The sequence below is a fragment of the Meles meles genome, chromosome 6 (assembly GCF_922984935.1).
Source record: "Meles meles chromosome 6, mMelMel3.1 paternal haplotype, whole genome shotgun sequence".
Taxonomy (NCBI): Eukaryota; Metazoa; Chordata; class Mammalia; order Carnivora; family Mustelidae; genus Meles; species Meles meles.
In genome coordinates, this window is record NC_060071.1 from 88254079 (window position 1) to 88269754 (window position 15676).

At 42.6% G+C, this 15676-nt stretch overlaps 1 protein-coding gene and 1 long non-coding RNA gene across 4 annotated transcripts in view; one reads left to right on the top strand and one right to left on the bottom strand.

Annotated features, from left to right (window-relative positions):
• SNX6 (sorting nexin 6) overlaps positions 1–5455 on the bottom strand; it is a 60752-nt gene extending 55297 nt beyond the window's left edge. The window contains exons 1-2 of one of the 3 annotated variants that reach the window (XM_046008844.1): positions 5080–5455; positions 4877–4924 (exon numbers count right to left, since the gene is read on the bottom strand). In XM_046008844.1, the coding sequence (XP_045864800.1) occupies positions 4877–4924; positions 5080–5328 (297 nt within the window). In that variant the 5' untranslated portion in view covers positions 5329–5455. The remainder of the gene's footprint in view (positions 1–4876; positions 4925–5079) is intronic. The other 2 variants (XM_046008843.1, XM_046008841.1) reach the window with 2 other exon arrangements.
• Positions 4691–15676, top strand: part of LOC123944098 — a 32544-nt gene continuing 21558 nt past the window's right edge. The window contains exons 1-2 of the long non-coding RNA XR_006818734.1: positions 4691–4786; positions 6656–6741. This is a non-coding gene — a long non-coding RNA (uncharacterized LOC123944098). The remainder of the gene's footprint in view (positions 4787–6655; positions 6742–15676) is intronic.

Below are 15676 nucleotides of genomic sequence, written 5' to 3' on the forward strand. Positions count from 1 at the left end.
TTTAGGTGACAGCACAGCAGTTAAGAGTGCCAGACCTGGAGCTAGACTGCCTGAGTCTGACTTCAGCTCATATTGGCTATTACAACCTTGGGCAAGTTATTTAATATCTCTGAACCTCAGATCTCCTTTCCAAACTAGAAAGTAGCAGCTACTAAACAGGGATTTGAGAATTGAGTGAGTATATGGAAAGTACCTGGCCCACAGTAAATGCTAAGTCAGTATGCAGCTATCATTATGTCTTCACTACCTCCCCTTCTCCCAAAGGCAAACACTCCCTCCTTTGTACTTCTATGGCACTTTATCCTAAGTCTGTCACTACACTGTGATGATCTTAGGGCAGGAACTTTCTCTTTTTCCTTTGCCAACATTCATCTTCCTATCCTCTGCCAACATAATCGATGTCACATTTTTATCTTAAGTATCAATAAATGTGGAATATGCTCAAACTAAATGCTGTGCAAGTACCAAAGAAAATGCCGACATATGGCCAAGTCTTCAAAGATAAATCAAATTTCAAGCGGGGAAAAAAAAAAGGTGAGGGGAAAACAAACAAACAAACAACACTCTGCCACATTAATAGGCATGGATAAAGCAGACATTAAAGTGCCCTGGCAATGACAAGCAGACTAGAATATGTCTAGTGGGACAGAAATACTGAGAAATGAAGCCAGCCTGAAAATGTCATGAACGGTGTTTAATGCTAGCCCAAGGAGTTTGAACCTTACTGCAAGAAGAACTGGGTCCAGGTAAATGCTTTTGACTAATGTCGTTATATGATTTAATCATTTAAAGTCAGGAAACTTTAAATAATGTGAAGCTGGACTGGAAGGTAGACAGAAAGGAGACACAGACTAATGACAGGTTAAGAAATAGCAAGGACATTAAGTGGGGCCATACTCATTAAAGATGGGCTTAAACAACATTTTTGAGATGAAATTAACCAGCCTTGGGGACACCTGGGTCAGTTAAGTGTCTGCCTTCGGCTCAGGTCATGATCCCAAGGCATCAGGCTCTGCCGCTCTCCCTGCTTGTGCTCTTTCTGTGACAAATAAATAAATAAAACCTTAAAAAAAAGAGAGACTTAACTGGCCTCAATGACTATTCTGATATGGAGATGAAGGACAGGATTCAGAAGTTTCTTGCCTGTATGACTAGAAAATGATAATATGACAAAGATGAGAGATAGAGAGAGAGAAGGCTAGGAATCCAGAAGAGGTGTAGTTACTCCACCTGATGTAATTCTGAAAACAGTAAACATATTATTTACAATTAAAAGCAAATGCTAGCAAATTATGCCAACAATGTGTTGGCACTCACTGCTTTTATTTAACAAGCACATCTAAGCAAACTGTGTCCAGTTCAAAGGGCTCATTTGTTTACTAAATAATACGTTACTGTCTTTCGTTTTGGGGAAAAATAGCCTATTATGTAGAGGTATGGCTAAAGAGTGACCAGTAATTTTCAATATTGTGTATTTCTTAAAGCCTGCTTTTTAAGTTTTCACAAGACAGTATTTTTTTAAGGCAATAAGATTCTCTTCTGATCCAAAAATCATGATGAAAATTTAAGACTGCTTAAGAATGTATTTAAAAATACTAACTTTAATTTTGCTTACTTGTTGCTCTGTAGGAAAGCTTACATTATTTTTGAATCTGTGATTTGTATCAAAATTCTACTGAGGGGCGCCTGGGTGGTTCAGTGGGTTAAAGCCTCTGCCTTTGGCTTGGGTTATGATCTTAGGGTCCTGGGATAGAGTCCTGCATAAGGCTCCCTGCTGGGCAGGGAGCCTGCTTTACTCCTCTCTCCGCCTGCCTCTCTGCCTACTTGTGATCTTGTCAAATAAATAAATAAATAAATAATCCTTTAAAAAAAATTCCTATTGATACATGCACTTCATGCTTTTTCTCTCTCAAGAGTTTCTTAAAAGGCTGAGCACAATAACCTAAAATAAAAGTACAATGTCTAAAAGCTCTAAATATGGCAATCTATTTCTATCAGAACGAACACAATATAAGGAAATTTAAACAGGCCAGATATTTGTTCCTGAAATGATGGAAGAGCAGGGTAACTATGCAGTTGTAATCAAACTTCAGTGCACAAAAGAATCTTCTTGGGTGCTTGTTGAAAAAGTAGTATATGACAATTACACAGGATTTTTAAAAAGTAGTAGTTATCTGTCCTCCTTACTTCGGGAGATTCTGATTTACTAGGGCAGGGCCCAGAAACTTGTTTTATTTTCCAAACACCCCAGGTGATTCTGAAGCAAATGTTTCAAGGTCACTTTGAGAAATACTTGTACTGGCTCTGGTATCAGAAACATGGTTTTGTTTAAAGTCCACCTCTCCCCCTCATAGGCTGTGTGACCTTACACCGCTTAGTTTCCCCAAGGTTCAGATTTCTTATCTGTAAAAGGCAAATACTAAAAGTTTCATAAGGATGATGAGAGAATATAATGAAACAATGCTTATACAGTACTTAACACAGTGCCCACCTATAATTATTACTATGATTCCACAGGACAAAAAATAAGGAAGAACTGGACATATATACATATTAACCATGACAACCTAAATGCTTTGTAATTCATGGTAATGTTTTTTCCATTTCCTTCTAGTTAGGCATGCTCTTTGTCTCTCTTTCCCTTTAATTTTGTAATACATGAAAAAAAAGAGTTTTTATTTGACAGACAGAGATCACAAGTAGGCAGACAGGCAGGCAGAGAGGGAGAGAGGGGGAAGCAGGCTCCCTACTGAGCAGAGAGCCCGATGCGGGGCTCGATCCCACGACCCTGGGATCATGAACTGAGCCTAAGGCAGAAGCTTTAACCCACTGAGCCACCCAAGTGCCCCTGAAAAAAGTTTTTAAACATATTACATTACATGCTTCAAGTTTTATAAACAAATCTTACCAAAGGCATAAAGCAATGAAAGCAAATATTAACTAGAAAATACTCTGCTTTTCATATCAAAATAAATACTCAAAAAATTAATACTTTTATTGAACATTAGCCAGATTTTACAAAAGAGCAAATTCTGTTTGCTTTTTCTGGTAGACCATAAAAATTAGAGACAGAGTCATCTAAATAAAGAATGCCAACTTCTATTTAGAAAAATCAGTTTAATTGTACTATAATCGATACATCTCCTTTCCTTACACAACTCTACTGTCTTTCCTATTTTAAAATCCAAAATGTAATTTTTTAAGGATTTTATTTATTTGACAGAGAGATCACAAGTGGGCAGAGAGGCAGGGAGGCAGAGGTGCAGAGATAGAGAGAGAGAGAGAGAAGCAGGCTGCCTGCTGAGCAGAGGGCAGGGTGAAGGGCTTGATCCCAAGACCCAAAGATCAAGACCCCAGGTGAAGGCAGAGGCTCAACCCACTGAGCCACCCAGGTGCACCACCAAATGTAATTTTTAAAAAAAATATTTTATTTATTTATTTGACAGAGAGAGATCACAAGCAGATAGAGAGGCAGGCAGAGAGAGAGAGAGGGAAGCAGGCTCCCTGATGAGCAGAAAGCCTGATGTGGGACTCGATCCCAGGACCCCGAGATCATGATCTGAGCCGAAGGCAGCGGCTTAACCCACTGAGCCACCCAGGCGCCCCAAAATGTAATTTTTAAGTGGCCATCTAATGCTACTGTCTTATCCCATAAGATATAGATACACATCTACAGAGTTTTTTAAAACTCTTGTAGAAACTAAACTTTTTAGAAATAACCAGAAATCCTATATGATGCTTTCACACACTAAATTCTAAATGATGCTTTTGTGTAAACTGAGAAATTTATTAAAACATCATTTATAAAAAAAAAACATCACTTATAAAAGGAGGCAGCCCACTCTGTTATCCTCCTTACCATCTGAAAACTTTATAAAGCTCGCCAGTTAATACTACCTTATCTTTTATTTAAAAAACAGTAATATCCTACAAGAATATTTTGTCACCTGCCAAAAATCGACTAACTGATGTGTCTCTCACATTACCTAACATGAATAAGTAAAGGCAAAATGGAAAACTGAAGTGCAGGCTGTCAAATGTGATGGACCCAAGGAACCTTGCTCAGCTGCAATCACCATGTATCAATACTTTTCAAGCGCTTACTTGTACAACGTACCTCCCTCCCACCCCCCAGCTTCAGACAAGGCAAAAGAGGGGAGAGAACATGAGGGAGGGATCAGAGCCTGGAGGCCCTTTCTTAAGTAGCAGGCAACTGGCCTCAAACCACCGAGGGAACTCCGCAAAAAAAAATGTATTTTTTTGGATATTAAGAAACGTGAAGGCAAAAAAAAAAAAAAAAAAGAAAGAAAGAAAGAAACGTGAAGGCACCATGAGCTTCCAGCACTTTGCAAAATCTGGTAGGATACTGGAGAAGAGTTAAGGTTCGGCAACCGTAAAATTCCTTGCAAACGGGTAATTTACAAAAAGCCTGTACTGTATCTGTTTTAGAAGGTGAGAAAAGTGGGAGGCAGCGGGTTCGACGTCCACAACGTGAGAAAACTGAGGTTGCCACCACAAAGGTCTGAGAATGGGTTTTCGTAACCCCTCAAAGTGTCAGGGGCTGGGGGGTAAGGATCCAGCTCCGGCCTCCACTTCCACTTCCCACCTGCGCCCCAAGCTGGGCGGGGGAAGGAGGTCCAAGGGAGGGTCTGAGGCGGGGCGGGGGACAAGAAAGCTGCGGTGGGTCCCCAGGAAATCAGAACCGAGCGGCCCCGAGGGAGGAACGGCTACAAGAGGGCGGGGCGCGGTGCAGCGAGGAAACCGAAAGGAGGACGCCGGGGAAAAGGTGCAGCGCGACTGGGGACCCTTCCTGGTACCACACCCAGGGGCCAGGGCGGGGGCGGAAGGGTCCCGTGAGCAAGAAGGCAGAACTTACTCCGCGGTCCTCCTCCGAGAGGAAGTCGGAGCCGTCGTCCAGGCCTTCCTGCAGGATCGCCGGACCCGGCGCACCAGGGGAGAAGATGGAGTTGGGGAGACACAAAGGGAGACATTAGTGCTAGGCCGGCGCGGCCCCCGCGCCCGCCCCGCGCCCGCCACCCCCACCGCGCGCCCGGGGCTCGGCGCCGCTGGAACACCCACCATCATGGCTGCTCCGAGGCGAGGGCCGGCGCAAGCGCGCACCGCACCGCGGGGCCGAAGGGAGCCGGCAGCAGAGGCAGAGGCGGGGCTGGTGGCGGCAGGAGGAGGCGGGGTCTCCGAGCAGCCTGCCCCGCCCCGCCCTAGCGCGGGGGGCCGGGGGCGGTAAGCTGTAGGCAGGAGGAAAGCAGGGCCCTCCGCCCGAGGTTGGAGCACCCCAGTCGGAAAGGGCCCGTAGGCCCAGACCCACATGGCTGCGGGTAGGTCGCGGCTGGCCGGCTCTGACCCGGAAGGGGCCGAATGCTACCTGGGGAGCTGTCCAGTTTCCTTTCCCTTAGGGCTGCAGCGGAAAAAAACCAAACGAGCGTCCTCCTGAAGCCGCAATAAATCGCCTAGTCTTTGTATTATGCCACACAATAATTAATCACAATTAATATTTTGCCTATAGAAATTATGGGAACTAAGGGCCTTCGCACAGTGAGCTGTAATCAAGCTTTTACGGTTGGTGAGGTAATAACTCCAGGGTTTAGGGTGCTAATGGTTAAGGACTATAAAAGTGAGCTGTTCGCGTTACAAGAGCATTTCTTTCCTTTTTATGAACGAGCGCCTCCAGATCCACTCTTAACTGTCCGGCCGGACAGCACCACATGGGTGTCCACAGGCAATTTAAAAGACGGGACAAAATCATTCCTTAGCCTTTGCCCCATGTCACCTTTTACGCACGCGGACACACGCGCAAACGTACATGCCATCCTTGTGCTTCCAGTCACTTAATGGCATCGGCATCCTTCCACTTTTCAGACCAGAAACCTCCAAGTCCTATTCAAATCCTTTCTTCTCCCTCACTCGTGACTCGTGACTTTAGTAACAGATTCTGTTGCATCTGTAATTTATTGTCTCATCTCTTAAATTGGTCCCAGTCCTCCCTCTCCTCCCTTCCACAGCAATTACCCTCAGTATCTTTCTGGACCCTTGCAATACTCTTTTAACTTTTCTTATTTTTATCTCTCTCTCCCTCGTTCTACATCTTGCCACCAGTGGTTTGTTCGTTCTTTCTTTTCTTTCTTTCTTTCTAAGATTTTACTTATTTTTGACAGAGAGAGAGAGGAGCACAAGCAGGCAGAGTAGCAAGCAGAGAGAGAAGCAGGCTCCCCACTGAGTGGAGAGCCCAATGGTGGGGCTCCATCCCAGGACTCTGGGATCATGACCTGAGCTGAAGGCAGAGGCTTTAACCCACTGAGCCATCCAGGCACCCCATAAACTATTAATTTCTTAAGAACTTCTTGTAGCTTTCTACAAGAAGAACTTTTTGTATGTAAGGAGAACTGAGGCATAGAGAAGTTAAGGTACTGCCCAAACAAGGGTTATTCTCCACTTAGGTGGGGGGTGGCTTTATTTTTTGTCATTTGTTTCTTGTTTTCCAGTGCATTGTAGTAACTACTGGAGGAGTGTTTTTTCACTAGGAGTCATGAGGCATCATGCGGTGTCAGTATAGTGTGATGAAGTGTCAGGAGGAATGTTCTAGTAATTTGTTGCTGGTGAAAAGTGCCAATATTCCTATTTTGTTTTTGGATTGAAGGTAATGCCTGTAGAGCTCTGCTTCCTAGATGAAGAGAGAATGGAGCTACAGTTAATGAGTGGGATTTGCATACAGCTGATAGGAGGGTAAGTGTGTCCTGTGGACAAAGGTTGAGAAGTGTCACCTAGGACCACCTAAATGTCTCTGATCATTAACCAAAGGTTTCAAGACTTAAGCCAAGACCGGAAACATTGTACAGAAACACTCAAATTATCAAATGTTAAACTTAGAAATCACTAGTTAAAAACAAGATTTAAAATATGAGTAACCAAATAAAATTATCAACAAAGATATTTAGTAATTACTGCAGTTAAAATCAATGGCTGATGGGGCACCTGGGTGCCTCAGTGGGTTAAGCCTCTGCCTTCGGCTCAGGTCATGGTCTCAGAGTCCTGGAATCAAGCCCTGTATTGGGCTTTCTGCTCGGCGGGGCGCCTGCTTCCTCCTCTCTGTCTGTCTGTCTCTCTGTCTACTTGCAATCTCTCTCTCTGTCAAGTAAATAAATAAAATCTTAAAAAAAAAAAAAAAAAATCAGTGGCTGAGGGCGCCTGGGTGGCTCAGTCGTTAAGCGTCGGCCTTCGGCTCAGGTCCTGGGATTGAGCCCCACTTCAGGCTCCCTGCTCTGTGGAAAGCCTGCTTCTCCCTTTCCCACTCACCCTGCTTGTGTTCCCTCTCTCATTGTGCCTCTCTCTGTCAAAGAAATAAATAAAATCTTAAAAAAAAAAATCAATGGCTGGAAACTCACATGAATAGAGAACCCAACCTTGAAATAATAAAGTTATTCATTAATACCTAAGCCTATCTATCTGGGTAAAGGTCTCAAACTATACTTTGTAAATGATAAGAAGAAATTATCAGTAACGGATACTAACAACTATCAGGAAGGCAGTTACAGGGGTGCCTGGGTGGCTCAGTGGGTTAAGCCTCTGCCTTCGACTAGGGTCATGATCGACTAGGGTCCTGGGATGGAGCCCCACATCTGGCTCTCTGCTCTGCAGGGAGCCTGCTTCCTCCTCTCTGCCTGCCTCTCTGCCTACTTGTAAGCTCTGTCAAATAAATAAATAAAATCTTTAAAAAAAAAAAAAGGCAGTTACAGAGTTTAAGGAATATCAAAGGAAAAGAGATTAAAATTAGCTCACACAACAGATTTTTCCACTACTTATAGAATAAATCGAGAAGATATTAAAACAAGTTTTAATGTCTTAAATCTTATATCTTAATCTTAATATCTTTTCTCTAGTACTTTTAAAAAAAGATTTATTTATTTATTTTAGACACACACACACACACACACACACACACACACACCATGAGTGGGAGAGGGAGAGGGAGAGAAAATCCCAAGAAAGCCCCACACCAAGTGTGGAGTCTGACATGGGGTTCGATCCCAGGACCCTGACTGAGATCATGACCCGAGCTAAAACTAAGAGTTAGTTGTTTAACTGACTGTGCTCCCCGCCCCAGTAGTCCCTTCCCTAGTACTTTTAGCCAAATAATCAATTTTTCATCTTGTTTTAATAGATTTTTATAAAATTACCTACTTCTATATAAATTTCACAAGCATATTGTGTTGAATCATAATCTGATTTTTTTTTTAAAGATTTTATTTATTTATTTGACAGAGAGAGATCACAACTAGGCAGAGAGAGAGGAAAAAGCAGGCTCCTCGCTGAGCAGAGAGCCCGATACGGGGCTTGATCCCAGGACCCTGGGATCATGACCCAAGCCGAAGGCAGAGGCTTTAACTCACTGAGCCACCCAGGCACCCCTCACAATCTGATTATTTCATAGATTTAGCTACATAAAAATAAAATATTACAGTTGGGAGTAGATACTCAATAGTGTTTCAAAAACAAAAGTATTGGAAGATTTTAGAGAAAAGTAAACTTTTAGAGAATAATAAACAAGTCACTTTTAAATTTTGGGAAAATAAAAAAATGTATTGCTTCGAACATTTTTATCAAACAAAAACCAACTTTTTTTCTAGAAGAAAAATCTTCAAAATCTGAAATGATTATTTAATTAGATTTAGAAGAAAACTGTTTAATTCCTTTTATCATGTTCTGATCAAAGAAGGTTTCATCAAAATGTATTTTTATCAACTCCTCATTTCCTCGAATGCTAGACCATTTCTTGTTTTGGACAACCTTTGGGTCCTAATTCTTCCCTCCTCCCTGGGAGTTATATTACAACAAAATTCTCTACAGAAAGATTGCTGAACCCTGTTTTTTCCAATTATATCAGTCAGGGTATGTTTACCTGCAAATAACAGAAAACATCAATTCGAATAAACTGAGCAGTACAGAAATGTGTGATCTCACAACAAAAAATAAGGAGTCTCTAGACATAGCACAGATCTTCCTCACTTTATGATGGTGTTACAACCTGATAAAACCATCATAAATTGCAAATACCATAATTGAAAGTTCATGTAATACACTTAACCTATTCAACATCGTAGCTTTGCCTCCCCCACCTTAAACATGCTCAGAACACTTATATTAGCCTACAGTTGGGCAAAAAGCATCTAACACAAAGCCTATTGTACAATAAGGGTTGACTATCTCATGTTTTCGTTGAATTCTGTACTGAAAGTGAAAAACAGAATGGTTGCATGGGTACAGAATGGTTGTAAGTGTATTGGTTGTTTACACTTGTGATTGCATGGCCAACTGGGAGCTGTGGTTCATAAACCACACTTTATTTAAATAAATCAATAAGCAAGCAAACAATATAGACACCATATATAGAAGATCAAAAAATAAAGAGTCATGTCTCAGGAGAATGAAGGTGGAAAAGTGAATGTTCCAGAGATGAAAATTACTCTTAGAGAAACACAATCAAATCCCACTTTCCTGGGATTCAGCCCTGGGAATTGGTACCAGTCGTGGACCAGCTGAAATAATCTTGACCATAGTGCCTGAGGACCAAGAGAAAAAGTGACATCATCTCTACAGAACCCTGACCCCAAGGCACATACAGATTTATTGATTAATGTTCATTCCTCTAATTCTATGTGGAAGAATTCCATTTAGAAGCCGAAAACCATTACACTGAAGTCTAGCACAGACTTTTTGCCTATTTTATTTTATTTATTTACTTTTAAAGATTTTATTTATTTATTTGAGGGGGGGGGGAAACAAGCAGGGGGAGTGGAAGAGGGAAAAGCAGGCTTCCTGCAGAGCAGGCTGATGTGGGGCTCGTTCCCAGGACCCTGGGATCATGACCTGAGCCAAAGGCAGATGCTTAATGACTGAGCCACCCAGGCGCCCTCTTTTGATTTAAACACGAGTTGGTAAGGATAGAGACATAGAGGACAGTTTAGTGTTGCTCCATGCCTAGAACAAAAGCAGCATATATATTATGTTAAATCATTTCCAAGTCGTATTTCAATATTGATGATTCGATGCCCTCATTCCTCCATCACAGAGCTGCAGGGGAGGGAGGAGACAGAAACCTGCAAGAAATACAGGGAGGTGCCTAACACATGACACTCATAAGTAGTTAGAAAAATTAAAATGGTATTGAAATAATTTAAGATTTCCTACCCCTCTAATCCCAGATGTGAAATGCTTTAGGAGAAGGGAAACCAAGTTATGTTTAGACATATTTTCTTTCATCTTTTGTTATATTCCATTATTTCACTTGAGGATTTAGGCCCTACAGGGAAAGCAGAAACAAAGAGTACAAATCTTCCAAACAATTTTTGAAATAAAATTAATTTGAAAAAATTTTAAAAGAGTTAACAAAATTGTTGGACGCTGTGCCACACATAACCCATTGTTTCTCTAGTTAAGCATTTCTTGCCTTTTTTTCCTAGTTAAGAATTTCTGCCTTCAAAACAAAAGCTACACTTCCCCCACATAAGATATTCTACTACTTCTCTAGGATTTTTCACCCTTTTTCTTTCACGTCCGTGTGTGTGTGTGTGTGTGTGTGTGTGTGTGTGAGAGAGAGAGAGAGAGAAACATTTTCACTTCCACTTTTCCCTGTATTTTGGAACCTGGGATATTTTTAAAAATCCTTGTTGCAAAGAACATTGACCCAAGATGTCTCCTGAAAAAGTGATTAATCCAGGGACGCCTGGGTGGCTCAGTTGGTTAAGCGGCTGCCTTCGGCTCAGGTCATGATCCCAGCATCCTGGGACTGAGTCCCACAACGGGCTCCTTGCTCCACAGGGAGCCTGCTTCTCCCTCTGCCACTCTGTCTGCCTGTGCTCTCTCTCTCTCTCTCTCTGACAAATAAATAAATAAAATCTTTAAAAAAAAAAGTGATTAATCCAAAAAGCAAAACTTAGCAACTTCAAATCATTTTTGGATACTCCCTCTACTCACACTGACATCAATGCTATATGTTTCATCTTTTAAAGATTGAATTCAGGAGCTGAGAAATCCCGTGTCCTCTCTCAGTCATAGTCATATCACATTGACTTTTAAGCTGGGTCCTTTCTTTCTTTTGGTTGATGAACAGATAATTAACCTTAATGTTAACAATTATACATTCACTATGCTGACATAGATGGCATCTAAATTTTTTCAATACCAGATGAGGTTTCCTGGATGAAATTTCAATTTGGTAGTTGCATTGAGCACTTTTTTTTTTTTTTTTAAGATTTATTTGTTTGAGAGAAAGAGCATGAGTCAGGGAAGGGGCAGAGGGAGAGAGAGAGAGAATCTCAAGGTGACTCTCTGCTGAGCCTGAGCGCAGAGCCTGATCCAGGGCTCCATCTTATGATCCTGAGACCATAACCTGATGGCACCCAGTGCCAACTGAGCCACCCAGTGCCTCTGGACTGAGTACTCTTATGTGCAACATTGAGTGAGGTACTGCAATTTTCAAAAAGAGTTCCACGGGACTATTCACAGGTTTCTAGAAACATGCTTTATTTTTTTTTAAATTTTTATTTATTTTAAGTTATCTCTATCCCCAACATGGGTCTCAAACTCAAGACTCTGAGATCAAGAGTCTTATGCTCTTCCAGCTGAGCCAGACCAGTGCCCCTATAAACATGCTTTGTAAAGCTTTTGTTACAAATGGGCTCTGCTAGAGTGCCTGGGTGGCTCAGTCATTAAGCATCTGCCTTTGGCTCAGGTCATGATCCCAGGGTCCTGGGATCGAGTCCCACACTGGCCTCCCTGCTCAGCGGGAAGCCTGCTTCTCCCTCTCCCACTACCCCTGCTTGTTAGTGTTCCCTCTCTTGGTGTCTCTCTGTCAAATAAGTAAATAAAATCTTTTTTTTTTTTTTAATTTATCTGTCAGAGAGAGAGAGTGAGCTCACAGGCAGGCAGAGTGGCAGGCAGAGGCAGAGGGAGAAGCAGGATCCCAGCTAAGCAAGAAGCCCGATGCGGGACTCAATCCCAGGACACTGGGATCATGACCCAAGCCGAAGGCAGCCGCTCAACCGACTGAGCCACCCAGGCATCCCTAAATAAATAAAATCTTTTTTTTTTTTTAAAGATTTTATTTATTTATTTGACAGAGAGAAATCACAAGTGGGCAGAGAGGTAGGCAGAGAGAGTGAGAAGGAAGCAGGCTCCCTGCCAAGCAGAGAGCCCGATGCGGGACTCGATCCCAGGATCCCGAGATCATGACCTGAGCCGAAGGCAGCAGCTTAAACCACTGAGCCACCCAGGCGCCCAAAATCTTAAAAAAAAAAAAAAGTGCTCTGCCAGATCTTACCTGATGTGTTTTTAAGGAAAAAGGTCAGAAAAATTGAAATTATCTCTTTATACACATACATCTCTGAAAGTAAATAACAATTGCTAGGGGCTGGGCAAGGTCGGGGGAGAAATAGGGAGTAACTGCTACTGGGTATGTGGTTTCTTTTTACAGTGATGAAAATGTTCTGGAATTGGATAATTATGATGGTTGCACGTAGTGAATATACTAGAAACTACTGAATAGTATACTTGACTTTTAAAAAAATATTTATTTATTTTACAGAGAGAGAGCACAAGCAGGGTGAGCAGCAGGCAGAGGGAGAGGGAGAAGCAGACTTCCTGCTGAGCAGGGAGCCCTATGAGGGACTCGATCCCAAGACCCTGGGATCATGACCTGAGCCAAAGGCAGACACTTAATCGACCGAGCCACCCAGGTGCCCTTGAATGGTATACTTTAAAAGAGGGCGGGTTATAGTATGTGAATTATATCTCAATTAAAAAAAAAAGAATGAAGTGACTTCAGGGAATTTATTTCTTAGGAGTTTACACACAGTTTTAAAGAAGATATTTCAAAAGGTCACAGCATTCTTTTCTGAATAGGTATCTGCATGTTTGCATAAAGGAGAATGAGTTATGTATACAAACCCCATGCCTTGTTTGGAAAACTTGCTGTCTCACCCTACTGCTTTAATCTTTCTAGGAGTAGCTTATCCCTTTGTTTAGGATCAAAGGGTAGCTGGGCAAGAACCACTGTCCAGAAAAGATTAATGAGGTTAAGTCCCAGCCAGCCTGGGAGGGGGCCGCAACCTCTACCATAGGAGTCTCAAGAAAGGAAATGTATCAGGAAACGATTCCAGCTCCCAGAACAAAAGGCCTAGAAACACCCCATGGAGACTCAGCCATAGGCCCTGGGCACTCCCTTCTGTTTGTCCCTTTGGTTCTGTTGCTCAGACATAACTGGGTCCAAGAGTTCCAGAAACATGAAGCTCATCCCTCATCCCGCTCTTTGCTCAGTAGGGAGCCTGCTTCTGCCTCTGCCTGCCGCTCCCCCTGCTTGTGTTCTCTCTCTCTGATGAATAAACGAATAAAATCTAAAGAAAAAAACCCCACATGATATTGTATCACAACTTAAAAAAATTCCAATACCTGTATTTCAATATGACTTGTTTTCTTTATAATCCTATTTTATGCATTTAAAACATTATTCTGGAATTCTACAAAATACTTGACTGATACTCCTCAAAAGTACCTGTCAAAGGTCATGAAAAAAAGGGAAAACAGGGGTGGCTGGCTGGCTTAGATAGAAGAGCATGTGACTCTTGACCTCGGGGTCATGGATTTGAGCCCCACATTGGATGTAGAGATTACTAAAAACAATAAATAAACTTTTTAAAAATAAGGGAAGTACAGATACTGTCACAGACCAAAGGACATTGAGAAGACTTTTTTTTTTTTGTTCTAGATTTTATTTATTTGTCGGAGAGAAAGAGAGAGAACGTGTGCAAGCAGGGGGAGAGGCAGGGAGAGGGAGAGGGAAAAGCAGGCTCTTGCTGAACAAGGAACCTGGTGTGGGACTCCATCCCAGGACCCTGGGATCATGACCTGAGCCAAAGGCAGACACTTAACTGGCTGAACCCCCCAGAGATCCCCAACACTAAGAAGACTTAACAATTAAGTACAACATATTATCTTGGATTAGATCCTGAAACAGAAAAAGGACATTAATGGGAAAACAAGCTCAATCTGAATAAAGTCTGGAGGTTAGTTAATGACAATATACTAATATTGGTTTCTTAGTTTTGGCAAATGTACCTCCGTAATGTAAGGTGGTAAGATTAGAGGTCATTGAAACTGAGTGGGGAGTAAAAGGAAATTCTCTTCACTATTGCAATGGACTGAATGCTTATGTCCCCCCATCCCCCGCCACCCAATCCATATGTTGAAATCTTTTTTTTTTTTTTTTTAAGATTTTTTTTTTATTTATTTGACACACAGAGAGAGATCACAAGTAGGCAGAGAGGCAGGCAGAGAGAGAGAGGAGGAAGCAGGCTTCCTGCTGAGCAGAGAGCCCGATGCGGGGCTCGATCCCAGGACTCTGAGATCATGACCTGAGCCGAAGGCAGCGGCTTAACCCACTGAGCCACCCAGGCGCCCCCATATGTTGAAATCTTAATGCCCCATGTGATGGTATTAAGAGATGGGTTCTTTGAGAGGTGATTAGTGCCTCCCATGAATGGAATTAGTGCCCTTATAGAAGAGGCCCCAAAGAGACCCCTCATCCCTTCTGCCATTTGAAGTTACAGTAAGAAGAAGGCTGTCTATAAGGAAGCAAGCCCTCACCAGGCATTGAATCTGCCTGTGCCTTGCTCTGGACTTCTCAGCCTCCAGAACTGTGTGAAATAAATTTCTGTTGTTTATAAGCCATCCAGTCTATGATATTTCCTTATAGTGGCCCAAGTGGAGTAAGACACTATCTTTGCAACTTCTCTGTAAATCTAAAATTATTCCAAAATAAAAACTTTATTAAAAATGGGGGAAGTGGGGCACCTGGGTGGCTCAGTGGCTTAAAGCCTCGGCCTTCGGCTCAGGTCACGATCCCAGCGTCCTGGGATCGAGCCCCGCATCGGGCTCTCTGCTCAGCAGGGAGCCTGCTCCCTCTTCTCTCTCTGCCTCTCTCTCTGCCTACTTGTGATCTTTGTCTGTCAAATAAATAAATCTAAAAAAAAAAAAAAAAAAAAATGGGGGAAGTTATGCCTGGGTGACTCCATCAGTTAAGCATCTGACTCTTGATTTTGGCTCTGGTGATGATCTCAGGGTCATGAGATCAAGCCTTGAGTTGGGCTCCACGCTCAGAAGGGAGTCTGCTTGAGATTCTCTCTCCCTCTTCCTCTGCCCTTCCCCCTGCTCTCTCTCCCTTTCTCAAATAAATAAATAAATAAAAAAAATCTTAAAAAAAAAAAAAGCATGATTCTGAAAAGGGATTCAGATATCCACAGCACAAAAGGGTTAATGCCTGCCCTAGAGCCACAGATGCTATTGGGCAAGGGCAGAGAGAGCAGCAGGGTCAAGTGGGAAGCTTCTGCGGGTCAGGCCTGGTGGCAGGAATAGCTCTTCTGCCTACATTCAGTCACATGGTCGGTCTTGGCACAGGACGGTCTGGGAAATGACAGTAACTCCCGAACTGGGCAGCACCTCTGCACTGTGGAAGGCCCCACAACTCAGCTAGCCATCTACCATGTGAGTTCTGGCAGGCGAGTTATGGACTTCCTGTCTCTCGGTCAGGATTCTAATAGGAAACAGATGTCACGCTCAAATTAAGAGATTCAAGGAGGGTTCGCTTACAGAGGGAAGAAGTTCAAAC